The sequence below is a fragment of the Notolabrus celidotus genome, chromosome 12 (genome assembly GCF_009762535.1).
Source record: "Notolabrus celidotus isolate fNotCel1 chromosome 12, fNotCel1.pri, whole genome shotgun sequence".
In the NCBI taxonomy this organism is placed as follows: domain Eukaryota; kingdom Metazoa; phylum Chordata; class Actinopteri; order Labriformes; family Labridae; genus Notolabrus; species Notolabrus celidotus.
The window spans coordinates 16,635,638-16,647,648 of NC_048283.1; the positions used below are offsets into that span (position 1 = coordinate 16,635,638).

A 12,011-nucleotide genomic window follows, 5' to 3' on the forward strand; every position below is an offset into this window, starting at 1 on the left:
AACGGCACCAGAGTTGCAGCTACTTTGCAGAACTGCCATGAAACTGCCATGAAACTGCACCTGTACGCTGTGGTATCTACACTCAGCTTGAAGAATCAGAAGTGTTTTTTGTTTTTTTGTGTTAAAGGTGCAGTTGGTAGGAATGTGGTAAAAAACGATACTTTTTGTGCTGGGTTTGGAAAAAAAGTCATAATGACCATCGGTACTCATCAATAGTTGAAGTAATTTGAGATTATGGCAAAATCTTTGTGTTTTCCAATGCCTTTGTATCAAGCAATGTTATTATTCCCCTCGTTCCTGTTATCATGGACCAATCAGAGCTATCTCCTACCCTCTGTTCTGATTGGTCGAGTGGCGGCCCCTACTACGTCGTCCTGATTGACTTGGAAGCCACTACTTCCTCATAGAATGCGCATGAGAAGTAAGCAAAATCTGGTGAGTGGGTTAGTGTTGGCATTCAAAATCTCTCTCCGAACTGTTGTTTATATCACGACTACCGACAGCAGCTTTAACAATAGTGACTTCAGTTAGAAATGGTAAGTATAGCATATTAATATAGATGCGTCTTTGTTCACTAAAACTTAACTTTTCTTACTTGCAGGTGTGCAAAAACTACACATCTAAAATACAAAAGTGTATAAAAACAACAGTTCTCTTCTTGGTATCTTCATGAGCATGTTATTATCAGTATCAGTACTGATAATAAGGTTAAAAAATCCATTGGTTTACAACCTTCTGTTAATAAGTCTGAGGATGAGTGCCACAGAAAAGTTGTAGTAAGTTTAAGACTCAAAAACAGATTTTCTTTGAAGGTTCTTTCATTGGATTTGTTGACAAGATTAAATATTTAAAAAATACAACATGTCACCCGCCTTACAGCCTGATTAATCTAATTCTCTCTAAAGCTTTTTTCATCAACGATTTTCATTGATCTTTCAACGCGACCAACTTGTCAGTAAGAACTTACTCTGTGGAGTTGGAGCGAGCACGGAACTTCTTTCCTTTCAGTTTCTTGCGATTTCCACTCAGATTTCCTGGAAGATACAGAACACAAACACGTCATTAAAATTAAAATTTTAAAAGTTTATGTATGTTTTCAGTGTATGTCTCTTTATGCAGTACCAACTCTGCATTTCAATCACAAATATTCACACATCTACACATCACAGACAAACTATTAACTTGTGGGCAAAGTCTAAAATAGTCTCCTTGTCATGTTTTATCCATGTAAGAGGTAGATGAGCTGTGTTTGGAAACAAACTATGTAATGGCTGTCTGTCTTAAGAAACATCTTGGTTAACTTTAGGTGTATGATTATATTGTATTTTAATAACTGTACAGCACTTTGGGCAACTGAAGTTGTTTTTAAATGTGCTTTATAAATACAGCTTGACTTGACTTGACTTGACACACAATGTTTCCAATTTTCCCGACTGCTTGGGATCTGTGTTTTACCTTGCCATGAGTTGCTCCTCGGTCGACCGTTTTCACAGATGTCAGAGATGTGTTTAGCGTCTGGGATTCTCTCACTCCATGAGTGGGATAGCCCATTAGATCTACACACACACGCACATGGATAGAAAATGATAAGTACAGCAACATCCATCCTTTAAATGTGCAAAGTGCTGTTCTGCTCCTGGTGCAAAAGGATAGGAGGGAAAGCACTGATACAGATGAGTGAAAATAGGAAGACGCCCTTGCAGCAGAGGAGCACAATATGAGACATGAAACAATGACATGATGACTGAATGTGACATTTCACAACATGTGAAAGCCATGGTATGAACACAGCATTATAGAGCATAAACACACAATTCAGCAGCAAATGAATGAGTGATGATGATGAGATGGCACACCTGAAGCCAAACAGTGACATGTTCTGAGAAATGGATGGGATGGAGGGAGTGAAGGTGAGGGTGAAAATCTGCAGGGACTGACAGGCTGACCTCTTCTTGGAGCTGCAGCCAGAGTTTGTGCTGACTCCAGGGGGCATGCCGCTGTAAATGGAGTCTGTGTCCCCTGGCTTTGTGACATAGTCACCTGGGGGCATTTGTCTGGAAATACACAATGGTTAGTTTCAATTAGAGAAAAGTGGGGGAAAAACAACACTGCTTGTTACTAGAAAGTAATGAGTCATTTCTTTATGAATTTACTGCTGTTGAATTTGTTTCTTCTGCCTCAGTATTTGCTTTACTTTTCCCCCAAAAGACTTCACTAGTTGCTAAAAACAGATGCTCAGTTGCAGTTAATGCTTAATATCTGGTCTGTGTACTCTTAATCAAATGCATTTACCCCCTATCAGGGAGAAAAATCAACATTTCTGTCTTTATGGGATTTTTTAAAATCCTATTACCATTACACAGCTGTGCTCACAGTATATGTAGGCACCGATGTCTTTCTCAGAGGTGTAACTAAATAAATGTACTTGTAGTTAGAGCTGGCTCAGACTTGGACCAGCTTCTAGTAAAGCTGCTATCGACTCAGTCTGCTGGGGGAGCGGGCTCAGTGAGCTAAAGCTTCATGTCCCATTACCATTACTTACAACACGTTTCCTTTGACATGTTGTTAGTAATGGTAATGGGTACCATCCCTGGTACTATCATAACTGGAAATGTTAATACTAGATCTGCTGATCTCAACTGTTATCAATGATAGGATCAGTCTTTTATCACGACTTTACACATATTTTTACCACTATTTTTTGCACTGTAACCATAAATCTGAATGAGCTGAAACTGTATGAAACTTCCCCACAGTATAATGTTATGAATGTAATATATTTGTTTACAGTCTACGCAGTATACAGCACTCTTAATTGAATCTGCATACTACTTCACTTTTTATCATTACTTCATAAAGTTGATTTGTGATGTAGACACTATACTTTTTTGCATAAATCCAACATCTGTTTTATGCAACAATGAAAAACACGGAAGCAAATAAAAAACAAATAATTGAAATTTCATTGTTTAAAGTTTATGTGTGTGTATGAAAAGAAGAACACATTTAACTCATTGAAGCATTAGCATTATTACTAGCAGTATTAGTATTATTAGTCATTTCCATCATAGGTATCATAACTATTAGCATTAGAATGGCAAGCTAAGCTATCATAATTTAAGTGTGTACGTGTGTGTTTGGGTGTATTCTTAGATATATTTATGTGGGCCTGTATGTATCTATACTTATGTTTGTGTGTTCTTGTGTGTGCATGTGTATGTGCGTTTGAATGTGTGTGTGTTTGTGGATGTGCTTGTGTGCCTGTGTGTATTGGTACATGAATTGCCCTTCTTTTGTTTTGTTTGCTTTTTTTTTTATTTTACCTATTTGTTTTTCCTATATCTCCCCCCTTTAATTTATTTATTTATTTTTGCTTATTTCTTTTTCTTACTCCCTCAATTTTGAACTGACAATTTTTCAATCGTTCCAAGATCCATTACTACTACCATATTAATAAATGTTATTGTTATTATTATTATTATTATTATTATTATTATTATTATTATTATTATTATTATTATTATTATTATCTTACAATAGTCATCTGAACTTTTTCTGTAAGTTATTCTGCTGTTTCGATTTATCTGTTGTGTATAACATTGTTAATTGTCCCTCTGCACATATGTCTGTCATGAAAATCACAAAAAAAAAAAAAAAAAAATAGCATTAAAGTGAGCAAACCGGCAGAATCTTCTGTGAACCACAGACTCAACATAGCGTCTGTGCTTGTAGCTCCTGTGAAGGCGAACACAAATATCATCAGAATTATTTTAAATATTAAATAGAATGAATAAATTGATTCTCCTTTTTGGAGTAAGGAACCACTAATTCAAAACATTAAACGTGCAAGCTGAGGTGGTACTCACTTGTAACACCAGGCTGTGGCGGCCATGACGAGGGCGAGGACGAGGATGGAGCCCACGATGGCCCCGATGATGATGTTGGTACTGGTGATACCTGAGACAGAGGAGAGGAGGAGAGACAAAGAGCAGTGAGGAGCCAAGTGTGTGCTAATTGGATGTTTGGCTTTTCCTTTGTGAATCATGTGGACACAGGGATACACAAACAACAACACACTGCAGCAGAACACAAAAACAAATAACATTTAGCAGGGGAAGTATAAAAGGAGAACAAGGGGGACAAAACTGAGAGGAACCAAACTGCTGTGACCCGTCAGCCTTACACTGAGGGAGGATCCCATGAGCAGCAGGTTCTCATTCAGGGTAACACTATACAGTTACTGTCATAATCAATCCACTGAGCTGAGCTTAGCTGAGCAGAAGTCAGGGTGAGAAAGGAAGAGGAGCAGGAAAATGACAGGATCAGAGACGGGACAAACACAATGAAAAGGAACTCAAATCTGACCTCAAGTCACTCCGTCAAAGACATCAGCCTGTCGACAAAGAATGAGTGTGAAAATAATGACAAACAAAAAGAATGACATGCATGGTTCAGTGAATACAAATGCTGCTGGTTTTAATGAGCAGATGTGGAGCCGACACAGAGAAATAAAATGAAATAAAGAAGAAAAAAGGAAACACAAATAATCTTCGAATATTCAACATCACAACATTGTGAATGGGGTTGGTGATCATCAAAGAAGAACTGAAAGATGAAGTAGTTGGTAAAAAAGAGTTAAGAGGTCTACGGGTGAGAAAAGCTGAGAAAAAAAGGAGCAAACAGTGAAGAGGTGCAGAAGATAAGAGATTAGGAGAGTCATTGATAAGGAAAACACTCAGTGAGAGTGTCTGTACCTGAGACTGAGGCAGTCGGCCCCACCACTAGAAAACTGAGAGGAGACGTGGAGTTACAGTCCTCTCCTGCCCAGCCCAGGTAGCACACACACTTCAGCTCACTGCTGCACACCTACAGTATGAAAAAAACAGCAAAATATGATGTTACTGGGAGTGTGACGTCTAGAAAACTTCTGCTCTCTATGAAAGCAAAGTTTTTGGAAAGACTGATTGGGATTCAGAGTTTTTCTGTTACTACAGATCCTGTTAGGAATTGAGTTTGTGTTGATTTTGGCGCCCCCTATGGACAAACTAGTACCTCATATCGCTTCACTGATTTAGTTGTGTTCATGCGCAAGTCCTTTTTTATTTCATCCTGCTCTCTTTTAACATTTGAATGTGCCACTCATCAAGAATCTTTGCTGTGGAAAATGTAAACAAAGACTGTTTTGGCAGCGTGTGGTTAACAACTTCATGAAACACCATCTCCACTGCAGCAGTTCCAGGCATTTAACACAACAAAACAGACTAATCTTTTTAGTGGGTATCTCATTTGGTTTTACAGTTCATAAAGAGGAATCAAAAGCATTCATTTCAGTCTATTTCAAAACTAGTGAAAAACTCCTAACAGGAGCTTTAAGTACAAATTTGATGCTGATAGTCAAAAGCAATAAGAAGGGAAGCACTGTTACAATGCAATTCCTATGTTTCTTTAATATTTGAGAGAGAACCAGGCCTATGTTAAGTTTTCTAGGGGCTTAAAAAAATATCTCATAAGTAGGGATGCTCGATATTGGCTTTTCTGCCGATATCCAATATTCAGATATTGTCAAACTCTTAATTTCCGATACCGATATATTGAGGCTTTTTACACCAAAACTGTTTGGTAACGACATAACATATCTCCTATTGTGGAATTAACACATTATGCCTAATCGTATTGTTATGTCCCACTGGATGCATACATAAATGCAACATGGCTTTTCAAATGTACACACTGTTTGTGCAAAATAAGAGAACAACGTCAACTTAAAGGTGACATATCACGCTTTTTTCATCAATATATATTGGTCTAAGAGGTCCCAAAACATGTATTTAAAGTTTATGCTCAAAAAAACATTTTGAAATCAGATTTTGGCATGCCTGAAAAGCCCTCTTCTTCAGTCCTCCTCAGAACACTCTGTTTTCCCTCTGACCACGCCCCCTCAGGAAGTGGATGTGCCCTCGGCTGTCCAGCACGTTGATCTAATGTTTACATGTTGGCTGAATATACACGGCTGCTCAGAGATCGCATTACTTCAACCCTCTGAATCTGATCCAGAATCTGATCCTGACGGAGAGGCGCCTGTAGCAGGACCTTTCTGAACGATTGGTCACAGATTTAGTGTTTCTTGTTGTTTTATTTGTCAGCATGTCGACGTGTGTCTTGGTACACAGCTACGAACATGTAGCTATGTGGCTATGCTAACTAGCGCTAGCACTTATCCATGATAAATAAAAATCATCCACTAGATCTTCAAATCTGCAGACGTGGGGAGTAAAACCGAGGGGGGGGGGGGGATTCAGTATTATTTTATACAGTCTATGGGCTGAACAAGCTCCGAGCTCTGACTCCGTGACAGACCGGATATTGTTGTTACGTAACAAAAACACTGAAGTCTGAAACGGCTCGTTTCACACACATTTACAGAAAGGTGTAGAAATCAAAACAGGGGCAGAATGGATTTTTTTCATTCTCGGGGGGTTTGTAGACATGCCAGGGACACATATTTCAGGTAAAGAACCATTAAAAAGTCAATTTTGCATGATATGTCACCTTTAAGTTATGGAAAAAAGCGCCTGTAAACGTCCCATGCTTCGTTCATGCAGGCTCGGAATTGTTAAAGCCTACTGAACAAACATTGGTTATAAAAACCTGATACTGATAATACCCAATATTACATTTTTAAGTCAATATCGGCCGATAATATCGGAGGGTTGATAATATCGCCCATCCCTACTCATAAGCCTTGTCAAGGTTTTATTAACACTTTGAAGTAATGTAAGGATTTCTGAGTCCTCTGACCTTAGGCCCGGACAGTTTTTTATTAGGAACACTCAACTGGCCAACTTGCCAAAAAAAAAAAGTTGCAGAATAATAAATACAGAACTATCAATCTGGGGGTGGTCAGAGTAAGGCCAGGAGGTGAATCAGAGTAACTCTTTAATTGTGAGGAGACTCACAGAAACACTGAAATTAGATATTGGGCTAACACCAATCTGATACATCAGACAGCTGCTACAACCCTCACCTCGCTCCTGCATGATAACAGCTTTGTCTAAGGTGCAAAAGCAGATGCACAATCATGTATGTGTGTGTACCCCGTGTCCTGAGCAGATGGTCTTGTCGGTGGTGCCCGGGCAGGTGCTGAAGTTGAACTGCTGGACTGGCAGACATTTGTGGTTGAAACAGATGCGGTCTGTCCCACAGGCTGTCCCGTCCTCGACGTATCCAAGATCAGTGTCTCCATCGATCACCACGTGAGCACCACTTCAAAACACACAGGCCTGAGTCACTAACACAGAACTTAACCCGAGGAAGACTGAGGTGAATTCACATATGACAGAAAACTGAATATGCAGTGCGTAAAAGTTTATACATCATGTGTATGTGTGATTGTCTTTCACAATTTCACAAAATATGTAGCTTTCTATACACTCAGTATTTTTTACAGCCAGGTAATAAATCTGGTTTGTCTGGAAACATTTCTCCTCAGTGAAATGTACCTGCAGTCCAGAGAAGCACTGTGACGGGCCACTGAGAAAGAGGTCAGGCCTCCCTGCAGCTCTCCCAAGCGTGGGGCAGGTGAGATGTTGGAGCACAGCAGGTAGCCACAGTGAACATCTCTGAAATGAAAAGACGCAACAGACAGCTTACAGAGAGCAAAATCAAATTATGTCAGATTGGTTCTGGTCTTGGCTACAGAAAGGACTGGCTCACTGTTTGTTACACTGGATCCAGGTGTCCTTGTCCTTCCCACAGTTTCCCTTCTCCGTCCCTTCGATGTTTAACTTCTCGTAACAGAACTTGTCAGCAGCTGTTGCCTCTGAGTAGACAATAAAACTCAATGAATATTCATTTCTGAAGATTCAGGAGTTTCTACGAAAGTGCTTAGTCCTAAAAGATGCAGCATTTTAGTTTTGGTAGGTATATTACACTTACTCTCTCCCCAGATGTACTTGCACTGCCTGTCTTTGGTTTTGCACCTTCCATTGAAGCAACGACCCTACAGAGAGAGATAAAGCACAGGAATTAATCTTTTCTTTCTTAAGCACAAAATAAATGTAGTCATAACTGTAATGTCAAAATCTCACCTGATCTTTTTCACATGTGTAGCCGTCCATCTTGTGCACATTTTGTGGACACTGAAACAAAAGACAGAAAGAAAACCTCAGAGATCAAGGGATTTGTTGTGTGAGCCCGTGGTTGCAGGAGTCAGTGTAATAGAAGCTGATCCTCACCTGGCTTGAGTTGCCCGTGCAGTTTTCGGGGATGTCACAGTCATTCACTGCATCTCTGCACACAACTCCCATGAACTCCATCTGTTACAGAATAAAAGACAGACCATTAAAAAGGGACCCTAAGTGTTTGTAATTGGGGTTTTGTGAAAAGGTGCATTTCGACCAAGAGTGTCGGGGTCTTTTAGCCCCCAGAACTACTTTCCCCGGAACTAGTGACGTATGGAGAAAAAAAAATTTTTTACATAATATTTTGAAATCTTAATAAAAAACTAAACTAGTATGCATTCCCAGGAACTTCCTCTGTGTTTCAACAACTGTGTAAACTCCACAAACACCATAACGTTCAACCGAAAGTCCCAGGACCTTTGAAAAGTACTACCCCCCAAGCAGGGGCTTTTTAGGGGGGAGATTATCTACCTACCCTGAACTAAATTTAGACCCTGATTCCTTCGGTTGAAACGCACGTAGTTTAGGGATAAAGTCCCTCGTTCCGGGGTAAAGTTCCTGCAGTCAAAAACGCCCTTAAGTTTCACTCCTCAAAAAGCACCCTAGCTCTTTTTTTACTGACATCCATAATCAGTCATTTTATGACAGGTGAGCATGCCTGCCAAAATATCTGAGGTATTCTAAAGTGTAAAAAGGCTTTTGGATGGACTTTTCTAATGGACCATTTACAGGACTACAAAATAAGCAAAATAAGAAGATGAAAGGTGAGTCTTTTCTGTACCTGGCAGCTGTTGCAGCAGAGTCCATTGCTGCACTTGGAACCTTGTGTCAGGGTGCACATCTTGCAGCAGGCCTCCCCCTCTCTGGCACACTCCTAAAAGACATTAAAAAACTGCTCTAAATTTTCAGCTTTTGATTCAATTTCAGATGCTTCTATCTCTTATGTAACACTTTATCCAATCAAAACGTATAATACATTTTAACATTCATCTCTCAGGACAAACTCCATGATAGTGCACTAAATGTGTTGCCTTGATTCTCCAATGTAATCGCCTCATTACTTTAAATTAGCTTTTCTTAGACGAAGTCTGGCACAGCAGGTGGTTTTGTTGTCGGGTAATTAGCTCGTCACTTTGACCTTGCATAATTATCCAGTTTCCCTTTAGGACAGTACATTACAGCCTATTATCATCCATCTACTCTCATCTCCAGGAGGACTGTAACTCACCGCTGGGCTGCCACAGTCGCACTCCTCTCCTGGCTCCACAAAGCCGTTTCCACACACCGGAGGGTCCAACAGCTGAGAGGGACAGGACCAGTATTAATGCTTAATGAACTACGGAGACACACATACTCAATATATGCGTGTGTGTGTGTGTGTGTGTGTGTGAGTGTGACAAACCTTCAAGGGTTTGTTGAACAGACAGGCTCCTCCTCCACTGTTTAGGAAGTTGTGGTACTCCTCCACGTTACAGTCAGAGAACCTCTTGGGCAGGTAGAAGCTGTTCAACACAAACGCAGCATTTCATAGTTACAGTGGAAACAGTGAGCAGTATTCACAGGTGATAATGGGGGAGAGGGGGGACGCACCCCAAAAAACAAAATACAGGAAAAAAAAGAGTACAGGTTTTAGCACACATTGACTTTTCACACTTCACATTGAATTTCAGTGATACAGACAATGCTGTAGCTCGTTTGTCTAATTGTATAGAGTTTGCATGTCTTACATACCATGAATATTTCAGGTTTTACTACAGGTTTACCATACTTACAGTTCAGGAGATCCTTACTCTAGCAAGGAGGTAGATATACAGAATAGCTACAATCGAGAGGATCACAGACGGAGACAGAGACGAGTAGGATGTCAATGGAGACACATTTATAAAAAAAATCCTGGAAATGAACTTGAATATTTTGGATGAGTCACTTGTGAGCAGTTATTGCATTATCATGTAATATATTACAAACTCAATTGTCATAAGAGCTTTGCCTGATTCATTTTATACACTTCAAGTAAAAGTAGGAAACAGTTCTAATTTACATTTACTGTGAGCTAATCAGGGTCCAAAGTATTTACGCAAAATCTATCACATCAAATGTCAGGGGTTCATTGTTATGCTCATAATGACATCAGACTCAACCCTGAGCAGCATTTAGATGTTATTATATTTGTGCTTAGTGCTGATTATGCTGCTGGCACATGTTTAACTGGAGTGCCTCTGGTTGTGCAGCTCATCATGACCGGCACAGGAGACAATGCAATAACAGAGCCGGAGAGAGTCGAGGGCCGCAAGACGTCATCATAAATTGAAATGAAATGCAGCTAAATGCAGCCACCTACAGAGGTAATGGTTGTATGACAAGCCAGTAATGATAACACTTGAATGATGGATGAAATACACTACAATATTTCAGGTTTATTTCTGAGACCTGTCAGGTTTTTAGTTCAAGCTACCATGCCGGATTTGCATTATAAACTCCTCTGAATTTAGTTAAAATCTTGTAGTGTTAACCCCTTTTTATACAGTTTTAAGGGGTGAAACAAAAATGAAATGTACTCAAATGATTAGCCAGAAGTCACCAGAAGAAGTACAACCATTTCTACGTTGACCGATATATAGACTTAATTTCACAGCACAAGCACACAACATTGGATTAAAATATTCACTTCGAAAACTTCAGCACACTTAGTATTATTAGCCTGCAGTTTGTAGATTTATCTGATACATATGTGAAGCACCTCATGTATCCAGAAAAAGGTTCACCTTCCTCTGTCACTCAAATACATTCAGCATGTCACCCCCTGGTGGTGATAAGGAGGCATGGCAGCCTCTGAACAACAATCATCCACTTGTCCCAGCATTTATGGTTTGCTCTTATACTTTGATTTGAATCTATTACATCTGAAATCTCTTCTTTTAAATGTTACCGTCAGTATAATTTATATTTCATACTGGTTTGTCAATGGCAAAATCTGTTAAAGCAGATTAAAAAAAACAGTTCTCAATCCCAGCTTGACTTTGAAAGTTGTTTCTCTGAGAGCTGCTCTGCCTGCCTCATCAATGCTAGGTTTAGTAAGAATGGGGAGGCCCACAACAAGCCACAACCCACTCTGGTGCTCACACTTACACTTACACTTACAAACACACACACACACATACACACACACACACACACACACACACACACACACACACACACACACACTAGCTAAACCCTGTGAGAATAGTTAGTAGCCAGTTAGATTGATCAGACACGCCAGTTTGAGGGATAAAAAAGAAACCTCTGTCAATAAGTATGACTGAGGTTTGCTCATTGAATGCAAGCGTCTGAAATAGCATTGACTTCATTTCAGATAGTAGGTCTGTTCATTGGTTAGGGCTTGTTAGGATCCTATGTCACATGAACACACGGCATTACAAATGTTTATTAAGGAATACAGAGTAAAGCAAATTCTGGGCAGGGGGTAAACTGTTCTTAAAAGGAGATGAATGACATTGCAGACTGTATCAATAGGTTAGACATGGACAAACAGAGCTGATGACAATCCTGACTTCTAAAGAGAAGAGGCAGGAGGAGTCTGTAAATGCTAGAATATTCAAATTAATGGAGTCTTTTTGGCTGCTCAGCCGGTGACGTCGGCCAAAAAACTGAAGAATACACATAAAGTACATGTAAAACCGTACAAAATGATCATGAAAAATACAGCCAGTGTGTAAAAAGAGACATCAAACTGTATTTTTTCACATCATTTAAATAGAAAGAGAAGCTGGGACCGCAGCAGCTGTAGTGCTGTTGAATGAGATGGGAAAGGTTGTGGTGACTGACAAC

At 39.7% G+C, this 12,011-nt stretch overlaps 1 protein-coding gene across 1 annotated transcript in view; it reads right to left on the reverse strand.

Moving 5' to 3' along the window:
* The window catches only part of adam22 (ADAM metallopeptidase domain 22), an 81,198-nt gene that overhangs the window by 9,097 nt on the left and 60,090 nt on the right, over window positions 1-12,011 (reverse strand). Inside the window, exons 16-30 of the mRNA XM_034697499.1 lie at window positions 9,583-9,682; window positions 9,409-9,480; window positions 8,962-9,054; window positions 8,235-8,315; window positions 8,088-8,138; window positions 7,936-7,999; window positions 7,714-7,819; window positions 7,500-7,619; window positions 7,095-7,263; window positions 4,755-4,866; window positions 3,867-3,957; window positions 3,682-3,735; window positions 1,857-2,054; window positions 1,456-1,556; window positions 968-1,034 (exon numbers count right to left, since the gene is read on the reverse strand). Of these exons, the coding sequence (XP_034553390.1) occupies window positions 968-1,034; window positions 1,456-1,556; window positions 1,857-2,054; window positions 3,682-3,735; window positions 3,867-3,957; window positions 4,755-4,866; window positions 7,095-7,263; window positions 7,500-7,619; window positions 7,714-7,819; window positions 7,936-7,999; window positions 8,088-8,138; window positions 8,235-8,315; window positions 8,962-9,054; window positions 9,409-9,480; window positions 9,583-9,682 (1,479 nt within the window). The remainder of the gene's footprint in view (window positions 1-967; window positions 1,035-1,455; window positions 1,557-1,856; window positions 2,055-3,681; window positions 3,736-3,866; window positions 3,958-4,754; window positions 4,867-7,094; window positions 7,264-7,499; window positions 7,620-7,713; window positions 7,820-7,935; window positions 8,000-8,087; window positions 8,139-8,234; window positions 8,316-8,961; window positions 9,055-9,408; window positions 9,481-9,582; window positions 9,683-12,011) is intronic.